This window comes from Sciurus carolinensis, chromosome 1, assembly GCF_902686445.1.
Source record: "Sciurus carolinensis chromosome 1, mSciCar1.2, whole genome shotgun sequence".
In the NCBI taxonomy this organism is placed as follows: Eukaryota; Metazoa; Chordata; class Mammalia; order Rodentia; family Sciuridae; genus Sciurus; species Sciurus carolinensis.
Window position 1 is genome coordinate 71,474,783 of NC_062213.1, and position 25,395 is coordinate 71,500,177.

The 25,395-nt window shown below is 36.6% G+C and overlaps 1 protein-coding gene across 1 annotated transcript in view; it reads right to left on the bottom strand.

Annotated features, from left to right (window-relative positions):
* Positions 1-25,395, bottom strand: part of Nkain3 (sodium/potassium transporting ATPase interacting 3) — a 642,728-nt gene that overhangs the window by 45,516 nt on the left and 571,817 nt on the right. The window contains exon 5 of the mRNA XM_047563541.1: positions 4,613-4,673. Coding sequence (XP_047419497.1) covers positions 4,613-4,673 — 61 coding nt within the window. The remainder of the gene's footprint in view (positions 1-4,612; positions 4,674-25,395) is intronic.

Genomic DNA, 25,395 nt, shown 5'->3' on the forward strand with positions numbered 1-25,395 from the left:
ATGCAACCACAGTATTGGGTCCTATTCGGTGCCACGTGACCTTCCCATGTGTGGGCCACCTGTGATAACCATCTGCTGGTCCCCACTCTTTGACAGTATCTCTGTCCCCTTGGTAATAGTTTGCAGATGAATTCACTCCCAGATGTCTGCTTCCTTCTTAGTGTATTTATCTTCCAAGTCTCTGTTTCTCAGCAATGTCTTGTTCCAGAGTCTACCAAAGCAAGCTCTTTTTCTCATGTGGTACTGTGAAGGTTTAATCTGAAGGTTTGTCTCTGTATATCCTGACCTTCAAATCACTAAATAGCTATAAAATTATGTTAAAGAAATTCAGGAACTCCACTTTTCTCAAATCAATATTTGTAAATGCATTGAGCATCTCACTAAACCCTAAACATCTCACTAAATTCTCAACATAAGGTGGAATCATCTTATCAAACTTGAAAACCTTGAAGTGCTGAAATCCATTTTGAAAAAATGAGTTGCTGGCCCAGAGAATCTATGTAACAATATGAATTCAACAAACATTTCTTTATTGCATCCTGTGTGCAAAGAATTTTCTTCTAAGTTGTGGGAACCAAAACAAAGATACTGCCCTCATAGATCTATTCTAGTGAGAAACTTAGTTAGCAATTGTGTAGCTGTTTGGTAGAATCATTGCAGCAAATTACAGAAATGCTTCTGGCTCTCAATCTGAGCTCTGGTTAGGAATATAGGGAAATCAGACTTTAGGATCATTATGTGTGACCAAGCAAAAAGTTGCTCAAAAATAAAATTTTACTCCCTGTGAACCAGTAGATTATTAAAATCATAGTGAGTGAACACTGTGACTCCTTTGAAATGCTGACTATGACTTTAGGGTCACCCTTACTAGGTTTCATGCATTTCTCCATCTTTTTTTTTTCTCACATTTTCCTGTCCTCCCAACCTCAAATGTCCATAAGCTGCAAGTGACACAAAGCAATGAACAGTTTTCCATTCTGAGGACCATCCAGGTCTCCACTGTGTCCTTCTCTAAGTGCTCAATGTTAAACTCGCCTTACTCCTCTGAGTCTTTTCTATACATTGAAAATCAAGGAAAGGACGTTTGAAAATTAACATTCAAGCTAGTAAATTTCATTACTCTTAACTTCTCTAGTAAATTTTTAGGAGGAAACTTTTAGGGTTTAAAAACCTTTCCACCTCTCATTACTATGGTAACATCATTTTATCCTCTCAGAAGGAATTCATGGACAGACTGGCATATATGTGAACATCCAGCAGGATGCCTCAAAGACTTAGAGGTGTGGGATGTTTTTCCAAAAGCCATCTTCGTTCCAATGAGAAGTTTCATAAAGTTATACCATAAGGGTCAAATGGTTCCATAAAGAGCTATTTTAAGTGTATGGAAACTAGATCTCGGGGATTTATTTCCTTTTCAAAAACTATCAGGGTTTTCAATATGCTTTTCTTTCCCACCATTCAACCTACACAACCCAGATTAGACGTTGTGAGTCCAAATAAATGTCCCAGGTGTAATTTGCGTCGTAATATGAAAAGTGGTATTAGAATAGATCTTCTGAAAACAACTGGCAGTATTTACCCAGCTTTTCAGCATATTCTGCCTCCATACTTCTCTGGATTAAGGTGAGTAATAGGCTGGCAAGTTCATTTTCAGCAGCAGGTGATTCATAAACAAGACATAGACAGGTTTTTATGATTACAGATTCCACAGATCCTAGTCTCATAAAAGTATTCACAGAGATTTATAGGTACATAGAAAAGAAATAAAAAACAGAAGAGATATAAATTGGTTTTTGCATTAGAACAAATGATGGACAGCACTGACCACCAACTACCACTCTTTTTGAAGCTTTTATTTCATTGTCTTCGACCTACTATCATAATCTTCATACAAAATAGTAAAGAAACCAAGAGGTAACAAAGATGATGGGTGACTGGAGATGAATGTTTCCTCAAGCATTTATCACCCTTTGTAAGAGATGCCCTCCTAAAATGCTAGTTCCATGGAAGCACTCAAGCAGTGTAGAGGAGAGAAGTGGGGGCTGCTTTTCATTTTTAAGGTCGGCTGACAGCTTTCAGTCCAAGAACAAGGCTTAACTTTGCAATCTGAATAATGCAGACATTTTCATTAGTTTGAATAGGAATGAGAATGATCAATGATATATTGGCTGCCAAAATACAGTGACATTACATTGTATTTGCAGTTACATTTCAGAATAAGCTTTCCAGAAGTACACTTAGACAACTTAGAAATCTACCAGTATTGTTTCTTTATTTCACATTTGTGTTTTAGGAACACATTTCAAAGGATACATCTTCCTGACTGTGAGTTTGTAATGTCATATCCAAAGGGCAGTTCATTATTGCACCTAAAAGCTAAGTGTTGGCACAAATTGTACTAGTCTATGAGATCATTGCTATTGGCCACAGACTTTGCTTTTTACTCAAATCTGCCTTTTGAAGATCCAGAGACAATTTAATTACAGTTGCACTTTTGATTCCTACTTCTTTCAATAAAAATGTAAAATTGCCCTGCTTGAGAACTATCAGACTAAAAGGTTTGTGATTACTTTTCACTGTCATCTCTCTTCCAGCAGATTATCATGTTAAGTTGGTCATATTTACTTTGTTTTGAGCACCGAAAGCTTTCTGACTCTATTATTGGAATTGATGGCAGCAACACAACTACTATCTCCTGATGTCTCCAAGTAACTTAATATATGATCCCAATAACAAACACAAGAATTAAACCATTAATAGAATAGGCTGTTAGCAGCTACTTCAATCCCAGTTTCACAGGCATTAAAATAGCTGATTCAGAGATTTCTATAGAGAAAGTTAAGTTAGTTAAAGTCATCAAAGTCAATGGAATTACAGTATCTGCTAGTAGCAATACAACCCATATATACTGACATTATTACTCTAATAGAAGGCTGTAGAAGGTAAAAGAGTATTTGCCCAGTTTAGATGAATTTTTTATTTTATATATCATTTTGTGTTCCCCACTTTTACTAAAAATCTCAAGTGGTAAGGAAAGATCTTTCGTGTATTCATTCTATTAGATAAAAGGAGACTAATGATCGTTCTGCTTTTTCTTCCATAATAAGGTAAGATTGAGTACTGGTATCTTTTGAGAGCCTCCAACCTGTTCAGTGAGGAGAAAAAGTGAGTTATTATTATTTGTGTGTGTGTGAGAGAGAGAGAGAGAAAGAGAGAGAGGAGCCAGGGTTGGAGTTTACCTATTCAAAAGTATTTCATAAGAGATTCAGTTTGGATTTATAAATGTATCAATTTTTTGTAGTATTTATTCCAATAATTTCCTTTAAGCTCCAATTCCAGTTAAAATTCTCCATGTTCAACTAATTACTTCTGGCTGTGTGGTCCATCGTGGCTGTGAGTTGAAGCATGTTGTTGACTTTCTGGACCTTAACATTGTGAGATTGTGAAGCTACTAATGGAAATCCTAAAACCATAATTTTTAAAGTTAGCCTTGAAGTAAAATGTGTTGTCATTACAACTGTGCATCTGAAGTGTCAAGAACTCTTCGGTTCATCTAGCATTAAAAAAAAATATTCCCAAGTAAGTATAAACTATATGATGCAATGTTTGCATATTTTCTTACTTGATATATATAGTCTCAAGGTTTAATATTTCATACTTTGGGTTAAATAAAATGAAAGGGCATCCCATTGTCACTGGATTCCAGTTTGTATAACAGGCACTGCATCTGTCAGATGGGGAGATCAGACCTGTTTGATCTTGCATCCTGTTTGAAGTTGCATTCTAGAAAGAAGTTACTAGCTATTTATTCTCAATTTGTTAAAGCATTCATTTTATAATTCAAACAATAATTGCAATGACAAATTCAAATCTCTAGTTTGACTAGATATGATTTATCTAAAAAATTATTTTTAAAAATTTCTTTGGTATTATTTGAGCCTGTAAGTGAGTTGTGGGAAGATACCTTACACATTAGCAGGTGCTCAGTAAATGGTATTTGTTCACTTGTGTTGTTAAATCTCTATAACAAAACTTTGGGTCACAATATTTCTTCTTTTGGGGGGGTGGGGGATGTTTTGTTAAAACATGATTTAGCTTCTAAGCATCCCATTAATTTATTTAGCATCTCTATCTCTTTCTTTCTTTTTAAAATTCCACCTTGAAGGTTATAATTTTTAGTTTTGTCATAGTATTTTAGTTTATATGCACATAGATCTTGCCACAATGTATGGTATTGATATTATTATTAGTAGTCACATTCAAAATTCTGCCATCAGCATACTCACAATTGGTGATAGATAAACCTCCCTGATTATCTACTCAGCATATTGTTTTGGTCTTTGGTGGAAAGTCACTCAGAATCAATATGACAGCAATTCCCAGGCTTCTGAGGTTCTATTCACACTTCTATATAACTCAAACTGAGGATTTCAATATTTAGTGACACCTTATTTTTGTACAGTTTAGTTTGTCAATCATTGATTATAACTTTGCTATGCTGAGTCCAATCATTTTAGATTCTAAATATGATAGATATTAGCCCTGTACTGATTAGTTTTGGAAGCTGTATCTCATCCAAAATGAACCCGCAGGGAGGTGTAACAGTACTTACAGGTGTCTTCTTCTTCCATGGAAATGCTGATCACATAACAGGCATACACAAAGCCAACCAACTGCAAAGGAGAAAATATAAGCACCTTACAAATTTATGCCAAATATCCATGAATAGCCTATATAATTTGAGAGGTGGAAATGAAGTATATTTATAAGTAATGTCTATGAATTCATAATTAAAAAGTCTTACTTTGACTATGACTTTGTAATTAAAAAGTCTTATTTTAAAAGAATTGTGATTTAAAAGTTTCTTCATTTTTATGTTACCTTAATAACTTTCCTTAAAGTACATAGGAATGGGGAAAAATCCCTCAATTTCTAGACTTCACTTAGACTTTGATTTGGGGCTTATAAATCAGCACAGCTTATTCATAGTATATATTTTTAGGTTTTTACTATTTATAGAGCAATTTGTACTACACTCATTATTACTACAACTATTTTAATGTTTAATAGCCACAAAAGGAATCAAAGCATCCTGCTTATAAATTAAATAGCAATCATCTATTTAATTATTTAAAATGCTCTGAGAATATAAATTCTATCTAGCTACTAAATTGTTTTGTTAATTATATCATAGGAAAATGCATTAGCTTTCTGGCAATTCGTTAGTGTAAAATGAAATAGAAGAGATAATTTATACTTTGGATACTAGTTGTTCAAAGAATAAATGCAAATGTGGAGTGCAGCATTTATAACTTTTCATATTGTTTCCTGTACTTATTATACTGAGAAGATATTTTTGTGCCACAGAGGCAGAGACACCACAATTCCTGGAAGATGAAATTGTCCATGAATCTAGTCTGGTCTAAAATTACTCTTAAGTTCTTTGAAAAGTATGAAAATTAGCTACCTTGATAGGTGCTTGCCTTTCTTTCCATTGTCAAAGTCTGTTTCCCACCCCTTGCTTATTAGAAAATAACGTTAGAAAAAGAAACTTTTCTGATAGTCTTGGTAGCAAAGTCTGAAGTTTCATGGCAAAGAACTGGAACTTCAAACTTCCTTAATCTGTGGATTAAGACTTGGAGCTTTATATACCCAAAGGACTTAAAAACAGCATACTACAGTGATGCAGTCACATCCATGTTTACAGCAGTTCAACCCACAATAGCCAAGCTATTGAAACACCCTAGGTGTCCTCCAACAGATGAATGGATAAAGAAAATGTGGCACATATATCCTCCCATGCCATGGGGTACTTTCCCCCTCATCTCAAGTCAAGTGAAGGACTGCTTCAGAGAAGCTCTTGGGGAGCTTGGCACCCAACTCACATACAGAAGAGACAAAACACAAGGGGCTGTGGTTTGTGGGGTTTCTAGTTGAGTGTGATGAGACAGTGTGGGTGGGCTTTGCAGCTCAGAGATGTCATGAGTTCTCACAAGACTAGGAACCGAAGCCTCTAAACAGAATTTCCCTTGCTGAACTACATTTTTAGTCTATCCAAGAGGACTTCCTATCAGGAACAGATGACCTCAGAAGAATGATGGTACTTTGGGTTCAGAAGGTGGGTAGGGGCATTAAATGACCTTCCAGGGGTCTGATCATTCACAGAAACAGATGAGGATCCTACAGGAGGGGTGGCATGGGATTCTGAAGAACTCACAAAATCATCCCTCAAGAGGTCAAGAGGAAGTATCAGCTTGTGGAAAGTGTCACACGTGGAGATTATCTCTTGCCAGCTTGTAACAGAATCAGTCAGGTTAAGACCTTATTTCTTACTTCTTCTTCCACTATTTCTTCCTTTCCTTTCATCCCTGGAATAACCTAAAAAAGCAACTGATGACGGGTGGAATGAGAAGGGGAAAAAGCAGGTATGTGTCGCTTGAAATCACAACAGATCTGTAAGTTGAAATCGGGCTCAAATCATGGAGCAGTTTTCAGTGGGTGAGTTTATATTGACCTGGATTGGACAGTTTGTTATCTGCAGGGGACCAAAAGGCACTTAAAATCTGTTTGAAATATCATCCAAAGGGTGAGATAGAACTTCACCATAGAATGTACTTGAAATGGCACTGAATAAAGTTGCCATTTGATGATATTCTACCAAATACAGTTCATTCAACAAACCAATTGCATATAGAAAAAAAAACCAGTCTGTCATCAATTACAAATAATAATCAATCATGAATAACTTTCTAATGAATTTCCTTCCAATATTCTTTCACATAGTTACTATATGTCACAGTTATACTTTTATGACCCAATGTTCTTCATAAGCTTAAGAACTTATTAACTACATAAATTTGGATTATTTCAACATGCTGCAATGTATTTGAGCAACATTCTATTCTTGAAAATTCATTTTCAAATTGTAAACAACATCATGACAAATATCGATGCTTTTTCTATAATTTTCATTATCTGATTCCCAGAGGTATAGTTTTCATAGTAAAAGTGCCATTGGACACTTCTTATGACTTGTTTTCACACATTACTGAATTGGTTTTCAAAAAGTTTGTATCATTCCTCTGTGGTAAAAACATTCAAAATCCTCTCTTCTAGCTATTTAGAAATATTCAATATAATAAATATGTGCAATTACTATGTATCAGTTAAAAACAACAAAAAAAGTTTGTATTATTTCTACAACAGGAGTAACCAACAATACTTGATTTGCTATGCTCTTAATATCACAACATATTTTCATTTAAAAAATGTCAATAAAACAGAGAAAATGGTACATCTTCATTTATTTATTTTGAAATAGTTTTACTTAACATTCTTATATTCTATTAGTCATTTTTGTGAATTGTCTACAAACCTTTGTTTAGCCCATTTATTAGTTTGCTGTTGCTTTCATTAATTTATATGGAGTTTTATGGAGTAAAGCTATATTTATTGCAATTTTTTCCTTTATGTCAGCAAGTGTTATGGTGTCTTCACAACATTAGGACATTTTCTTACTAAATCATACATTGGGAGGTATCTGTTATAAAACAATTTTCTTGTTTTTGGTGGACTTTCCCTTAGGGGTATATGTGTGTTTGTGTGTGTATGTGTGTGTGTGTGTGTGTGTGTGTGTGTGTGTGATTCATCCATGCTATGATTAAAAGCTTTCTGAAATAGTTCTGTTTTTTTTGTACACAGACAGAAATTTAGATTCTGCAGTGCTAATTTCATCTTGGAAGTTGCTTATTGGAGAGTAAGCCCACAGTTGCAGGATAGCTTTTATGTTCCCCGTTTTTTGTTTTTGTTTTTTCCCACATCAAACTAAGGTAAGTTAAAAACAATATTTTAAAATCATGTCATTATTTTTCATCAAGATGGAGAGAGGTAAGAAAAGATACATCAAAATATATTGGTTGACTGATAAAGACTTTTCTAGTGTAAAACCAAGGACTTCATATGATAGCTCAGTATTACAACGAACATTATTTTTCTACCGTTCTAATGAACTACACCTTTTTATTTTTTTTAGAAAAAATAACCTTCTTATCTATACTTTCATGTTGATTTAACAGTGAATTATTATTATTTTTAATGATGTCTTTTGGGATAAGAATGATCTCTAAAGTATATTTTAGCATATTGTTAGTTTCTTTGACAGGGAACACATATTTTGGTATTTTCTATATTGGCTCATTCAGTTTGGCATGCCTGGGTCTTCACATTTATTGGTAAGCCTGTCAGCATTTACTGGTTAGTCTATTGGCATTTACTGGAAAAAAGACTGGAGGATTGATGAAAAGGCCCCTTGAGAGCAAACTTAGTCATGCTGAAACACTATTCTTACATATCGATATGCAGAGATAGTGTGGTTGAGCTGAGTCTGAAAACTCAACACAAGGTCACTTCCGCTTGAAAATGAGATCCCATTCTAATGGTGAAACCTTGACCTGAAACTCAGTATACACAACCCACTTCTAGTTTGCTTTCTTGCTGTTGTGACAGGCATGGAAAATATTAACTACTAATAGTTGATTAATAAGTTGTTTTGTTATATGTTTGTACACTTAAATGCACAAATTTAAGTATCCACTAAGGAAAATCTGTGTAGTATAAAATAAAATATTTTTCCCTCAGGAAACTTTTATATGATTTAAATATAAAATTTCTTCCAAGCTAAACAGAGGGATTGACCAAATGGCTAACATAAAAAAAAAAAAAAAGAGAGAGAGAGAGATCCCAGTTTTATAGTCCTATTTCATTGTTCAGATAGGGGCAGTTGAAATTCAAGGAAAGGTTTGGTAACAGGATGAGATATTGAGAAGGTCAGAAGGTATGAACAAGAAGATCATAGGTGAACATTTATGAAGGCAAAAGAAAGAAAGTTCTTTGGATAATATCTGTTTACTTAAGTTCCTGCAACTTGTATTTCTTCCTTATAATTTAAGGTTATGAATTTATGCTAAAAAGATTGAATTAACTGTTTTCTGAAAATATCCACTGTGTATTGAAGAGAACTGGTCAATATATTTATTTTTCTTTTTCCAACTAACAACTCTTTTGATGGGTAGAAAGTTAAAGTCAGATATTGAATCAGAGTGACAGCACACTGTCCTTCCTATTCAGTAAATATTTTCTTATGAAATGTGGGAATGCATAGTTTTAAAAGAATAGAACATTATATAGCAACAAAATATTTGCCAGATCACATTTTTCATTAATGGGTTTTCTATTGTCTTGATAGATGACATAAAAAGAATTTTGGTGAGGTAATTGAAATATACAGTGCCATTAAGCTGGAAACAATAAAATGAATACATACCTAGAAATATTAGATCATTCTCCAGGCCCTCAAACAGAATTTGCCAGCCAAAATCTCAATATTATTACAAATAGATTAATTAAAATATTTCCTTTTACTTTTTCTTTTTCTTTATTGATGGACATGTTCATAAAATATTTATTCTAAAACTACTTTTGCTATTGTGATTAACCAAACTGCTGTTTAATTAGTAATGTTATTCTCATGAGAACCTGTCTAGACATCCTGTTAATCACCAAATTGTAGATGGCTGACTTGTGTATTTCTGGTTTCCCAGAACATGAATTGAAATAGTCCCTGTAGCTTTCTGCTTGTCCGTAAGAAATGGAACAAAATGCCTTCTTGCCAATAGTAAGCACATGGGAAGTAAATAATATCAGGATTATAATTATTTCTGTTTTCTATAAAGGCTTGAGAGTTATTCCTTTTAAGGACATCTTTTCTCTTTCCACTAAAGTCATCTATTTCTATTTAGTATTTTAAATTATCATCTCCTCTGTGTTATAAATTTTGACAGAATAAATTCCATCTACTTTGACATGTTAATGAATGTAAACAGCATAAGACTAGATTCCAACACCATTTTTTTGTCTAAGAGATTGATTAGTTTTTGCAAATAGTATTTGTACTTGAGAATTATTTGTTTTGACCTGCAGTCCTTATATAAAGATTGATAAGATTGGGTCTCACACATGTAGACACTAGGTTGACAACCATTGGCAGTGTGTCTCCCTAATTGTGGATTTTATTAAGAATGAATCAAAGAATTTAGTCATCTCTGAAATCATGAGAATCTCAAGGAACCACTTCTAGGTGAAATAGATAGATCAGAAATGCTTATATAGGAAATAGAGAGGAAAGTTGTCAGGTAAGGAAATTGGTGGATATGTGGGAAGCCAAAGAACCCCTTCTTTGTATTTTTTGAATTTGTTCTTTTTAGTTATACATTATAGTGGAGTACATTTTGGTATATTTATACACACATGGAGTATATCTTATTCTAATTAGGAGTCCAGTCTTATGGTTATACATGATGTGGAAATTAACTGTGGTGTAATCATATATGTACATAAGATAGTTATGTCAAATTCATTCCATTGTCTTTCCTATTCCTATCTTTCCTCCCTTCACTTCATTCACCTTTGTCTAATTTACTGAACTTCTATTCTTCCCCTCCCCTTCCCTTATTGTGTATTAGCATCAGAGACATTTGACCTTTGTTTTTGGGGGGATTGGCTTATTTCACTTAGCATAATAGTCCCCAAATCCATCCATTTACCAAGAAATGTCATAAAGTCATTAATTTTTATGGCTGAGTAATATTCCATTGTGTAAATATACCACATTTTCTTTATCCATTCATTGGTTGAAGGGCACCTAGGTTGGTTCCATAACTTAGCTATGTGAATTGAACTGCTATAAATATTGATGTGGCTATGTCATTGTAGTATGCTGATTTCAGCTCCTTTGGATATATACTGAGGAGTGGGATAAATGGGTAAAATGTTGGTTCCATTCCTAGTATTTGAGGAATCTTCATACAGCTTTACAGAGTGGTTGCACCAATTTTCAGTCCCCAAATTCTCTCCAACAATTATTGTTACTTGTATTCTTGATTATTACCATTCTGCCTGGAGTGAGATGAAATCTCAGTGTAGTTTTAATTTGCATTTCTCTAATTGCTAGAGATGTTGAGCACTTTTTTACTTATTTGTTGACCATTTGTATTTCAGCTGTGAAGTATCTGTTCAGTTCCTTTGCCCATTTATTGATTGAGTTATTTGAGGGTTTTTTTGGTGTTAAGTTTTCTGAGTTCTTTATATATCTTGGAAGTGAATGCTTTATCTGAGGTGCAGGTAGCAAAGATTTTTTCCCATTATATAGCTCTCAATTATTTCCTTTGCTGCGAAGAAGCTTTTTAGTTTGATACCATTCCATTTGTTGATTCTTGATTTTACTTCTTGTGCTTTAGGAGTCTTATTGAGGGAATCAATTCCTAAGTTGACATGATCGAATGTTGGGCCTATATTTTCTTCTGGTAGGTGCAGAGTCTCTGGTCTAATGCCAAGGTATTTGATGCACTTTGAGTTGAGTTTTGTGCACGGTGAGAGATTTGGGTTAAATTTCATTCTGTTACATGTGAATTTCCAGTTTTCTCAGCACCATTTGTTGAAGAGGTTATCTGCAAAGTATCCTTGAACAGAAGAAACACCCCCAAAACTTTCCTAAATGTTTCATCATTCCCACGAAGTTTGAGTGATGAGAAACTTTTCTACTTAACACAAAGTTCTAGAATGTTCTTTATGAGTTAATTTTTTCCCCCAAATTCAAAACGACTCCATAAAATCCTTGACTAAGGCTGCCTATGGGAGGCAGGTAGAGGCTGACCTACTTTGCCCCAAGCACAGTTATGTCCTTAGGAAAGCTATTAATTTGAACATTTGTGAGTAGAAAGCTTCCCTATGCAGTGTATTTGGGTTAAGGTATTAAATTTCTTATAAGACAAAGCATAGCTACCTAATGTCAGAACTGTGCATGGTTTGGGATTTTGCCCTACTCCTAAATTAACATATGCGCCTGTTATTGTTTCAGAGATGCTGGGTCAGAGACAAAGGACTTAATTACTCACAGAGATCAGCATAAGCTTCAAATATCTTTGCTACAAGCTCCTTGAGTCATGATGATACCTGCACACCCAGAGGGCTGTCTTGCAGGAAGGGAACACTTTCATAGGAAGGGGAAGCAAGTCAACTTTTGCTGGGAATGAGAAGGGAAAGAAGTCACTTCATCTCGAAAGGTTGCTTGATGAAATACTTGTTCAGGCAAATAAAAATTATGCATTTAGTGTAATTTAGATGATACATAGTACAGATAATATTTAAAGACACATTGCTTGCTGGGTATGGTGGTCCACACCTGTAATCTCAGCAGCTCAGGAGGCTAAGGCAGGAGGGTCGTGAGTTCAAAGCAAGCCTCAGCAATGTAGTGAGGCCCTAGGTAAGCAAGACCCTGTTTCAAAATAAAAAATAAAAAGGGCTGGGGTGTGTCTCAGTAGTTAAATATCCCTGGGATCAATCCCTGATACAAAATAAATAAATAAAGCTACATTGCTGAGTTAGATCATTAAGAAAAAGTGAAATCAGAGAAAGGGGTTTGTTTTGGAGTATCATGAAATTTAGGCATTGGAAGACAATAAACCAATATACGAGACTGAAAAGACAGAAATTGAGGACAATCAGCTGGGTCAAGGACACAGGTCCTTGACATGTAAAGGATAATGAGGATTGAATGTTGGCTACTGGATTGGGTGAAGTGGAGAACAACCTTGTTAAGAAGTATCTTGGTAGAGGGTCTGGCAAAAATCTGATCAGAGTGGGTTTATGAGAAAACAGGATGTCAACAATTCTTTCAAGGAGTTTTGCAGAAAAGGGGAGTAGAAAGGAGTAGTGGTAGAGAAAAATGTAAGGCCAAAGGAATTTCTTTCCTTCTTTTTTTTTTTTTTGCGGGGGAAGATGGATAATATCAGTGTGTATTTGCCTTCTACTAGGAATAAATGCTTCCTTAAACTTTGATGCACTATTTTAAGAACTCAATAAAAAAGTTATTTTGTTGATCAATTGTATTTCTTCTGTGAAGTGTCTGCTCAGTTCCTTAGCCCATTTATTATTGGGTTATTGGTTTGAAAAAATGTTCAACATCTTTAGCAATTAGAGAAATGCAAATCAAACTACTCTAATATTTCATCTCACCCCAGTCAGAATGGCAATTATCAAGGCAATAAATGTTGACAAGGATGTGGGGGAAAAGGTCCATTCATACATTGCTGGTGAGAATGCAAAATTATGGATTTTCCATTATGGAAAGCAGTATAGAGATTCCTCAGAAAACTTGGAATAGAACCACCTTTTGACCTACCTATCCCACTTTTCTTGTTTTATACCCAAAGGATTTTAAAATCAGCATATTACAGTGATGCAGTCACATCAATGTTTATAGCAGTTCAATTCACAATAGCTAAACTATGGAACCAACCTAGGTGTCCTTGAACAGATGAATGAAAAAAAATGTGATCTGTATATATATGGGAAGCCATCCTTAGCAGAATCAGACTAGGTTGAGCCATGGGATGCAGAGGACTGACTTCCAGGAACTGCCGGGAAGCATGTGGCACTGCATCAGAGTGGTTCCCTGTCTCCTTCTGGAATTTTCCCCCTAAAAGAATGGTTTCTCTAGTTCTATCCTGTCCTGTCCATCACAGAAGAAGCTCCTCCCCATTCTGGCCCCCTTTACCTGTATGTTATAAATAAAGGAGAGTTGGACCAGTTGTTGTTGTAAGAGACCAGAGCTGGTATGGTCACACCCATCTTGCCCCCTCTCATTTGAAAAGAATACTGACTTTTGTGTGTTTATTGAGTAGATAAGTTTTTTGGGTAATAGAAAAACCGCCAACATCCTCCTCTGGCAGTTAACCTTTTTCTCCTCCATGTGGAATGTGGCAGAGGGGACAAATATATGTATATATTTGCATAAAAATATATTTGCATAAAAAATCATGACATTTGCCAGTAAATGGATAGAGCTGGAGAATATCATGCTAAGTGAAATGAACCAATCCCCAAAAACCAAAACCAAATGTTTTCTCTGATATGTGGATGATAATTCACAATGGGGTGGGGGCTAGGAAAGAATAGAATTACTTTAGGTAGAGGGAAGTGAAGGGAGGGGAGGGCACATGGGGGTAGGAAGGATAGTAGAATGAATCTGACATTATCCCATGTACATATATAACTATATGACTGGTGGGATGCTGCATCATGTATAACCTGAAGAATGAGAAATCATACTCCATTGTATATGATGTATCAAAGTGCATTCTACTGTCATGTATAACTAATTAAAACAAAAACATATTTAAAAATGTTATTTTTCTTGTCTAAGCACTTACATACTTCTCCACTAGCAGACCATCTACAGTCTTGCCTCAACTTGGCTTTGAGGCACATTCTCCACTCTTTTCTGCCTTGTGCCTGTGCTCTGGCTCCCTGAGCACACTCATTCTTTGCTTGCTCATGATCCCCTCACCTCGTTCTCACATCTCTGCTGGCACAAACCCCTCACCCTAGAAGTTCAGTTGTAAATGTCACTTTCTTTGATGTATCCAGTTGATCTACCTCTAGTCTGAACTGTATCAGCACTTTGTTCTTCTAAGTGGCAGTTCCCAGGCACTGCTTTGCCTCACAGCTGTGTGTGCATAGATTCTGGACGGCAGGGACTGCTCTCTGACAGCTGATGCAAAGGCAGTGTCCTCTGGGAGTCCTGCTGTAGTTCTCTCAGGAAGAGGATCTCCTGCTGCTTCTACTTTGACCCAGACCCCCCCATTAAGGCACATCTCTCATATGATTAACCTATCTACTTGTGTGTCTATCTCTACCACTAGGCTCTTCAGAAAAGGTTTTTTTTTTTTAAATCAACTCAACTTTTTAGTTCTGAAACAGTACTTTGTTGGGTAAAAAGAAGGTACTCATCAATTTCTTTAAAATGAATAAAAATGAGAAGTATTGCATTTTGAAGTGAGGTGAGAAATAGGAAATAGTATGTCTGAAATAATGTGGATGAATTTCAAAATTCTAGCATGTTAGCCACCCTGAAGTTCCCATGTGGGTCACCATGTCACTCAGCCAGTATAAAGTCAGCTCTGCCCATGTATATTACAGTTATTGCCTTAATTCAATAAGTTTCCTAGATTGTTGCTGCTTTGCTTTGATACCATCTGGATCACGCCACCATCATGAGGATGAGGTAGTGATTATACCATCTTGGACAGATGAATGAAACATAAACATGTACAAAGAAAAGGGATATTAGGATGTTTTCACTCGTGAATGAATTATTGGTTGGTTTTACATGAAATTGAACATTTGAAAGATATTGAGAAGAGTTACAGTTATTCCAAAATACCCATTGCTTCTTTCACTGGAGAGAGGAGAAATGATATGGCAGGAAGAATTTTTCAGCCACAGTGTTGAACAAGGTCATATTCCAAACCCCACGGCAAGCCTGAGTTTAGCATCCCCTCATGTCGTAAGTAAGGATGACAGACAGCAAAATGCCCACACACATCACATGCAGCTACTAATTTGGGAAATTTCTGACTCCATCTTCTAGGGGGTTGGGGGTTCAGTTTTGTCTCAAGGCGTACCCTCGGTTTTGGGTTGGACAGCTGGCATCTTCTTCCCTTCTAGGAGTTTTATCAGAGAGACTGAAGAACTGGTAGCAGGTGGACAGTTTCATCTTACCGTGCTTTGTGGACACATTTCTTTCTCTATGGCTCCCAGGAGTGCCTTTCTGAGCAACTGTCACCCATGCCCATCTGTTTTCTCTTGCATGCCCAGCATAACAGAAATCTAGGGTCTTAGGATACTCAGGGGAAGAAACCCTGGGAGGGACCATCTTCCTACTTATTTGGAGCACTCTGGGGAGTGTGTGAACCCTAGTAATGCCTAACCTGTTAGTTTTTAATCAAACTACTCCTTTAGGAATCCTGAATGAGAGTTGGGTTTTTTGATGGAGGTGTCCTATGCCAAGTGAAGCCTGAAATTATGTGAAGACATTTGGTTCCCTCTCCTAAGAGTCCCACTGGCACCCTGGACTCCAAATGAATCAATGAATATGGAAATAAGTTGTTTCCTCCACAATGACCATAAAAATGCACAACAGCAACAGCATTCCATTTATTTGGGCTCTGGGGATTTATGGCTCTTACATGTATGGGAGGTACTTGTGTAGACAACTTTAGAATGGAAAACAAGTGATTTGCTGGCCTCCATCAAGGAAGATACAACTTTTAATGACACGCTTTTGTGATGCAGATGCTCTGCACAAACCAGCTCAGCAAAATCATCTAGGACATGAATGTTACTCTTGACTCTCAGAGAATGTTGTCATCAGGTAATGCATTTCTGGTGGCAAGTCACTGAGGTGAGTAGTGTCTAAAACTTCTTTTTAAAAAGGTACTTAAAAAAAAAGGTACTTAAAGGTATTGGATCTATTTACATAGATCATAGGATCTATTTATGAAGATCAAGGACACTTTTCTAAGTGTCCTTTGTGGAATTCAATAATTCTTTAATGGTCTGACATGAAGAGTGTGATGGGATCATTGTATCTGAGTGTTAAGAAGTCATTGGAAGAAAAATGTTGCTATCAAGAAAAATTTCTTCTAATATTTATCTATTTTACAACACACTAAATGGAAATTAAAACAATTGGTAAATGTATGTTTGGCTAAAATAAATGTATTTTACACTTAGAGAAGTATTTTCCTGTTGGTGTCTGTTATGGTTTGGATATGAGGTGTCCCTTCAAAAAACTCCTGTGTTAATGTAGGGGGTGAAATGATTTGATTATGAGAGCTATAACCTCATCAGTGGATTAACCCATTTAATGGATTAATAATTTGAATGGATTACTGGGTGATAACTGTAAGCAGGTGGGGTGTGGCTGTAGGAAGTAGGTCACTATGTGTATTCCTTGGGGATTATGTATTTAATCCCTGATTCCTCCCTTTCTATGTTTCCTGGCTGCCATGATCTGATCCTTCCAGAGAAGACATCTCAAGTCCAAGTACCAGCCTCCATCATAGTGAAGCATGTACATACCTAACGAAACTCCAAAAGGAGATTCCTGAACAGTGTTGGGAGTTGGACTTCTACCGTTCAAAATGGATATGTGGATTGAAGAAAGTGAATTAAAACTATTTTAACCATTTTTCTGGATTAAGATGTTATTTTACTTTAGAAATTAATGCAATGTCTAGATGCTTTAAAGGTCTAAATGATACTTTTGTTTAAAGAAGTCCCGTAGATATACTATATCTCATACAATTCTTGAAATAAAAAAATGGGCTTTATCTTGTGTAGTTGTAAGTGTAAAACAAATGGCACCTCTGATTTTTTATTTCAGTTGTTATAAAACTGAAGAGTTGATTATAGGTCTGACTACTGGTTTCTAGTTTCAGTTCTCCCATGTTTGTTAGGCTGATACTGTCCAGTCACATGGATGGAGTGGAGAGGGCTGCATTAGGCTTGGTTCAGCATAATTAGAACTTCGTCTTGCTGTCATATCCTGAAAGGCAGGAACTTTGTGCGATGAAGCTTTGGTGGCATGTAAACTCAATGGGAAAGAATGGTGTTCAACAAGTGTCAAAGACACAATATCATAAAATGGCATTCAAGTTCTCCAAGACTGTCTCCCTCAGAGTCACCTACAGAAAGTCCATATTCCCTACCAAGTTTGATGGTTTTCATCTTTTCCTCATGGTGGTAGATGAGTTGAGAGAATGTCCACTCATCATAGAGAACTATTGAGAATATCTTCATGAACAGTTCACACCACTATTTTTCCAGCAATAACCTGATACTTCAAGACAGGTTGTATCTCTTTACTATATTATGTTGTATGTTTGCATCTCATTAGGAAAACAGAGTTAAGTATTTTTGAGTTTGCCTGGGGCTACGTATCAGCTAAGTATTTATGTGGAACTTAATGCTAAATCCTTGGTAATTAATATTTACAACATTTTTGTGAGGTGAGCATTATTATCTTTCTTTTGTGGCTGAGGAAACCAAAGGTGAAAATTACTTATTTCATATCCCTAGCTAGTTACTGGTGGAATCAGGAATCAAACACAAATATTTAATTTCCAAAGGCTTATGGCCTTTAACACAGTTCAAACTGTCTCTACAATCACCAGGCAAGATCAAGAAGATGAAGTTTGTGTATTAGTGATTCCGCACCTTAGGAGGTACCTGATGAGCCACTTTATACTGCTGTCCCTGTGGTTGCAGGTGTTCACTCCTTCCTGCTCACTGATGGCCACACCTACCTCAATCCCGATAAAACTTCTGCCTCTGATTTTTTTGTCCCTGCTCTCAGGTCACAGAGGAGAGCAAAGCTACAATGCTCAGGCTCTGCAAGTGAGAGCCAATTAATTTTAACTTTCTCAGCTGTTTCTTATCTCCATTCTCAAACTCACACTTGACCTCAGCCTTGACCATGGCCTCAGCCTTGACTATGGCCTCAGCCTTGATTTCAGTGACTTGGCTTATCCCATCTTGAGCCCTAGCTCCTGGTCTTTGGAGATTCTTCCAGATGATGTTAAGTCCTGATGGCCACTAGATTCCTCAAAACACATCTTGGCAAATCTCTTTATCTTATCCACTCATGATGTCCCATTTCTTCAAATAAAGAGAGTATACTAACAGATTGTTTCCTTCAGCTTTTTCTGTGATAATAATTTTTGAATTAATGAAAACCCTGGGTCTAATTTAAAGCACCCTTGTTCTTGCCTATTACATTGTTGAGTGTAAAACTACTAAAGTGAGCTAATGGCAGACACACCTGCTTGTATTTTGTTTATAGATTTATTTCTTCATTCTTTCTTAATGTGTCTGAGGATGTGGAGTCTTTCCTATTTAAAAGTCACCCTAAGGGTTTTTCCTTATCTTGATTCTTGAAGATTTTTCTTTTGCTCTTTTGGGTTTGTCTTCAATATCTCCTTTGCACAGATTATTTTCTTTTTGCCTTCAAAAATGTGGAGTTCTCCCTTATCTTACAAAAATGTCACTTGATTCTGTTATGTCTCATAACTTCTTTCTACCCAAGAATGTCTGAAATAAATGTTGGCTGCCTCCTTTCTTCTGCTTTCCATTCCTCCCTTAATTCACTGCAATTTGGCTTCTGGCCCCACTTTTCTGCTGAGATTGCTCTCTTAAAGGTTAACAACTTACATTTTGTCAAATTGAATGGCCTTTTTATCTATCCAAATTCACACAGCATTGACACTATGCCCCACTAGACTACAGTATTAGGTTTTACCCAACTTCCATAGCTCCATCCCAACTGGGGCCATGGAACCTACCTCTGTATTTCAGTCTGCCCTCCATTCCTGGAAGCAATTCTTGATGTGATAACAGTGGATTTAAAGAACAGTGGGAAAAAGTGCATACGTGTTAGTCAGCTTTCAGTTACTGTGACAAAATACAGTGGCTGATAAACAACTTATAAGGAAGAAAGATTTGTTTTGACTTGTACTTTCAAAGGTTTCAGTCCACGGTCAGTTGGCTTTGCGACTATTGGGTCTGTTATGAGTCAGGACATCATGGTGGGGGCATGTTGTGGAGGAAAATGCTTTATGGCAACTGGGAAACAGAGAGGAGAGAGAGAGAGAGAGAGAGAGAGAGAGAGAGAGAGAGAGAGAGAGAGAGAGAGAGAGAGAGAGAGAGAGAGGGAGAGAGAGAGAGAGATAGGGGGCCAGGGTTCCAAAGTCTCCTTCTAGGGCGCACCCCAAACTACTTCCTCCAACTAGTCCCACCTCTTAAAGGTGCCACCGCTTCCTACTAGCACCAAGCTGATGACCAAACTTGAATACATGGGCCTTTGGGAACACTCCAGATCCAAACTCTATTAGCAAGTTACTCTTTGATATCAGCAATATGGGTCCAGTGTGAGTGACACTGATTTCCCCATGGGCAAAAGAGAACAATCAGGAACAATCCAGACTTGGTAAAAACTTAGGGTAGGAAAAATCAGGTCAATGTAGGCTGGCCTGACTCCAAAATGAACTTTAGGAGTCTATCACAGTCAGCTGTGATCCTGGTTATGGTCAACAGACAAGTTTTATGGACTGAATGTTTGTACCCGCCTCACTCCCAAATTCCTACGTTGGAACGTTAATCCCCAATTCAGTGGCATTAGGAGGTGAGACCTTTGGGGGTAACTAGGTCATGAGGGTGGAGCTGTCATGATGGGTTAGTGACTTTATAGGAAAAGACAGGAGAGAACTTACTTTCACTCCTCCATCACATGAGAATATAGCAAGAAGCAGTCACCTGTGAACTAGGAGAAGAGTCTTCCACAGAACCTGACTATGCTGCACCCTGACCTCACCCCTCAGAATTGTGATAAACAAGCTCCCCTTGCTTATAAGCCACCCAATTTACTGTAATCTGTTATAGCAGCCCAAACCTAGGGAAACACCAAGGTTGCCCTGACTTGAGAAAACAAGATAAGCCAGAATCCAGGCTTCAGGGTGGTGACAAACTTTCAGAGCACTTGATTTTAAAGTTAAAAACCAGTGACATTCATTTGAGAAGAGTCAAGAAAACTGCAAATGAGGACAGTTTCCTAAAGAAGTGGGAGATAAAATTCAGGAAAAGAGGAGCTGAAGTTGAAAACTATCTTCCTTCCAGTTTGGGAGAAAGGGTTGGGAATAAGAGGAAAGGGTCCAGCCCAAGAAATTAGGGCAAAGTGCTGGCACACCTAGGAATAGGTTAGGGAGTCTGTGGCTCAATGCTCGAGGCAGTCCTGGTTTACACCATGGTTCTCATGGGCACCAAGCATAGAGCATGGAATTGCTTTCAAACCGTAAGAAGTAGTCAGGACAGGGCTCTTGATGCACTGTTAGACTTGTTTATAACAAATCTGGGGCCTCAGAAGGGTTGAGTGTGTGTTCTGCTTCCCAAACTGAGGTCTCATCCACACCACCTGAAATAATATTAAACTGCAAATTCTGATTCAGTAAATTTGAGGTAGGACTTGAGATTCTCTATTTGTAGCTAGATCCTGGTTGACACTGAGGTTGCTGGTTTGCAGGTCACTGTTTGAGTAGCAAGGAGTGCAGGAACCAATGGCTATAATGAGCAACAGAAATAGGGCAGAGTCTGTCTTTTAAAGGAACCGTCTCCAAGTTTGGTCCTTTGATTTTGGTACTACTAAACTCTAATGAATGTACAGTATAGAGTCAAAAGCAAAGTGTATAGTATGCCATTATTTGTTTAAAAAATGTGGGGGAAAGAATATTTACACACTTATACTTGTATATTGTAGGGTTCTAGTTGCCTAGTCAATATCCATTCTTTCTTTATTGTTTACCAACGGATTCTCTATATTTTGGAGTTGCAAATATCCAGCTTAAAATGTACTACCTCAGACAAGACTGAACAATTGGGTGTATCCTTCATCCTGTCTGGAATTTTGATGTGATGGATTTCACTATAACAGCCATATTGTGTTCATGAGGTGACTTCGAGGATGAAAACTGTGACTATTTAATGGCAAGAAAAAAAAAATGACCAAAATTTTAGGAGTATTTGAATCTTATGATCCTTATATGTCTACTTCTAGATCTTTTTATTTGAAAGAAAAATAAATAAATCTTTACTTTCTGAATAACTATTATTGGGCTTTCTTTTACATGAGGCTAAATTCAATGATTGTATGATTCTCTATACTCACAATGTTTCTGGAAGTTTATCCAAAGAACTGATGTCAATTGGTGCCTCTGGAAAGGAGGACTAATATACCCTCATTTAAAGGCCAGAAGGGAAGTTTAAATTTTATAGTATGTCCTTCTGGAATCAAAATTCCAGGGAGATAGCATCCATAAATGAACATAATAATAATGAACAATGACAACACCCAAACAAGAAAAGCACACAAATGAAACAGACACAATAGTAATGTGAAAAGCTCGAGTTCTTGTGAGTATTCAAGAAAAACATACTTTGAATTTTCAAACCATGTTTTCATACCCTTTTAGTGATATTTTCTTTTCATTAAAGATGAAAGTGGACCCAGCTGCATTATATGAATTTAATCAGATATTTGTACATGAATGGAAATTGCCCTGCATAATTGACATTCAGCTCAACTCTTGGTTTTTCTGTTTTGCCGGCTGGAGAATTTTACATCAGGATCATGATCCAAACAATCAAAACTCCAGTATTTTTACCACTGATCTTCCGGATCTGATTTATGATTGGTAACAAGTGAACCAACAGCTGAGGTAGAAATGTATCTCGAAAATGTTATTCTTCATTGAATCTTGATAAAATTCAGTTCATCTATTTAATGAGGTCTTGGGTTTTCACTGTTGGTGTCATTTATGGCAAATATCCTGGGAGGCACAAATTTTTATGAATAATCAAAATGCAATTAATCATGATTGTTCAAGAATCTTCTGCATATGCTGACATCCTCATAGGCCTTTCAAGGTTCTGTTTAACAAGAGTCCATTTTCTCTGTGCTCTAGCTAGAGGAAGTTTCTCCTCCTCTGCCCACACATCCCATACTTTCTCCTTCTCCCAACCCTTGATCATGGACTTTTTCAGGGTCTGGTAGGCTACCTCCCTGTGCACCTGCCCAGTTGTCATATCCTCATGCTTGAGTATCTACACATGTGCACACACACACACAAACACACACTTAAGAAGTAACGTGAACTCTGTAGGTTAATGCCATAGGCTTCCCTTGACTTCTTTGAATCCCTGGAGCAAATGACACAAAGGGGTCCAGATACAGCCCATGTATTTCACTTAGTTCTTACGTTAGTTAGTTCCTTAAAATGTTAAGATGATTGCCAAAAATTAGAATGATATTTTGAAGGTCATTTTGAATGATTTTTACATCAACATAAAAATTTCTAGTTTTCCTAGAAAAACTGGACCTGAATCCTGCATGTCAACAGTTAACTCAAACTGAACAGCAGCCGCTCCTTGCAAAGTTTTCTGGTGACCTCCCACTTACTCTTAACCTCTGAGTCATTTGCCTCTTTATAAGGACTTGAGTGTCTTTAAAGTGGGGCCATAAATGCACAGTTGGGAGGTAAGGTGAAAAATCTGGGTAGGCATCTCTGGAGAAAGAACTATTGCTTTAATCACAGAGTCAGGCAAGAAAAGATTGCACAATTTAGTTTTCCCTTATTAAACCAACCTTTATACTAATACACACTTTTAAGATGAGATGAAGTCATTAGAGTAACGGAATTTCCCCATCCCTGCATTTTGTAGGCCAGGAAACTCCCCACAGGGCTAGTTATCATGACCTAACAAATCACATTGCCATTTCTTAATTCTCATGCCTGTATGACTGACCTTTCCAAATTCATGACAGGCTCCCAGAGGGAGGGACATTATCTTCTTTAATTTATTTGTGAAAAGTTAACAGAAGACCATGCATCAACACATGTGAATAAAACAAGTACTTAAATAATTGCTGCCAAATTAAATCACTGGGATTTGGACATGAGAGTACCTTTTCTTCCTAATATTTATATTTGATGTTTCCTTCTCTTTGTATTTGAATTTTTATTTATTTTCTTTGGAATATATGTGTATCTATATTTTCAAACATCTGGTTTGAGCCTTTCACTAGGGGGCTAATAACCACAGCCTAGAAAGGGAAATGATAAATCTTATTCACACATCATTAGATCAAGAAACATTTTCTCACATCAGTTAATATGATGATAGTTTTAAAAACGTCTGCCTTCTCCCTCCCAGGGTGCTAATGTAAAGTGAAGTTATTCTGAGACTGGTACAGAAGCAGATTTAGAGAGAGATTCTGCAGATGTCATTTGCAATGTTAATCTCCCTATGTTAGACTCTGTGATGAAATAATGTGATCTAGGGCAATAAGCTGCTTCCTTTCTTTTTTGTTTCTGTTTATTATTGTTTTGTAGATTCTGAATGGTTTTACCTAGAGATATCTTTACTCAGAAAAGTAATTAAAAGGATGTAAAACAAAGAAGTATTGAACTATATTTAATTGTTATTAAAATGAATAAAAGTAGCCTCAGGTACCTCAGTGTAAACACACTCGTGTATATTTATCAGTTCTGGATTTTTGTTACTTTGGTTATTGCTAGCAGTTTGCATCCTGCAAATAGAAGAGCTTAAGCCTTATTCCACTGGCTGATGGATTCTCAAATAGTTTTCAGTAGGGACTTCTCTAACATCCCTTCTTGGCTCATTCATTGAACAAGCATTGTATGAGGATTAAAAGGAGAAGGAGCAGGAGAATAAGAAGAGTGCGGTCAAGAGAGAGGAGAGAAAGAAGTTGTATTCTTAAGGCTGAAACCATATCAGAGGGCTTTGAAAGAATCTAATCTGTATCTTAGAAATAGCAAAATTGCCATGTAAATTGGTGAGGGAGGAGGGAATTCTTTTCTCTGTTACAAGGTGAACTAGTTAATAGTGAAGCCAAGCTGACTTTATCTGTTCCCCATCCCTGCCACATTTTCTTCTGCCCCCAGCCTCAGAGAGGTTCAGTGTCACTGCACCCTTCTTCCTTGCCTGCTTATGGATATTCTCAGATGCCTCATTGCTATTAAAGGGTAAAATCACAGCCATCTGGTAGTCTTTGAAGGATGAAACATTACTGGGACCCAGCCATCTATCAACCATAAAGGGATAAAGTCTGGGAAGTGATACATGAGCTAGTGAGTGTGGAAGGACTTTATTTGGTGATGAGCAGGTGGTACTAATGACACATACCAAACCCCAAGTAGGCAGTAGGTACCCCACTCAATGGCACCCCAGTTAGGAGGAAGGAAACGAAGGAGGCTGGAATGACCGATTTTTATGTTGGAATACATTTCATACCTGGGCACTCTTTCTTTCTACACAATTATAAGAGGCAAAGCAAAATGAAGTACATTAACTGTAAGTAGGGAAATTACCTTTCAAAAAATTAGAAAACAACTTCATGAAATGTAAATAGGTTGAAAGGAAGAACTGATCCCAAAAGCCAAGTTTCCACCTATATACTGAATGTCATGAAGCATACATCTGTTGAAAGGAACTAGGATTCAAACAGCAAGGTTTTACTTGCATCCTAAATGTAGCAGTGGGCTTGAATGAGGAAAGTACCTATAGGATATATCCTTTCATCATTATTCAAGTTATCTAACAATAGAAAAAATAGAAGCAAAGACAGCTATCAATCTTATTAGCTGAAGAACTATTTGCTGATGAGTATACATACCAATTTGTAGTCAGAGCATACAAATGTTCCAGTAATCTCCCTTGAAGGGCATCATTTTTTGAAAGTTTAGTAAACGTAAGCCTATTATCTTTCCAAGAGAATTTATTAAAACATTCTAATTATGTTTCAACCAACTGATACAAGAAAGGTAATATGGATTCTAATAGCTAGGATTGTCAGTAAATCTATAGATGTATTCATCTGAAGAATATGTTTAAAAAGAAATTAGTCTTACTGTCATTTCTACATAG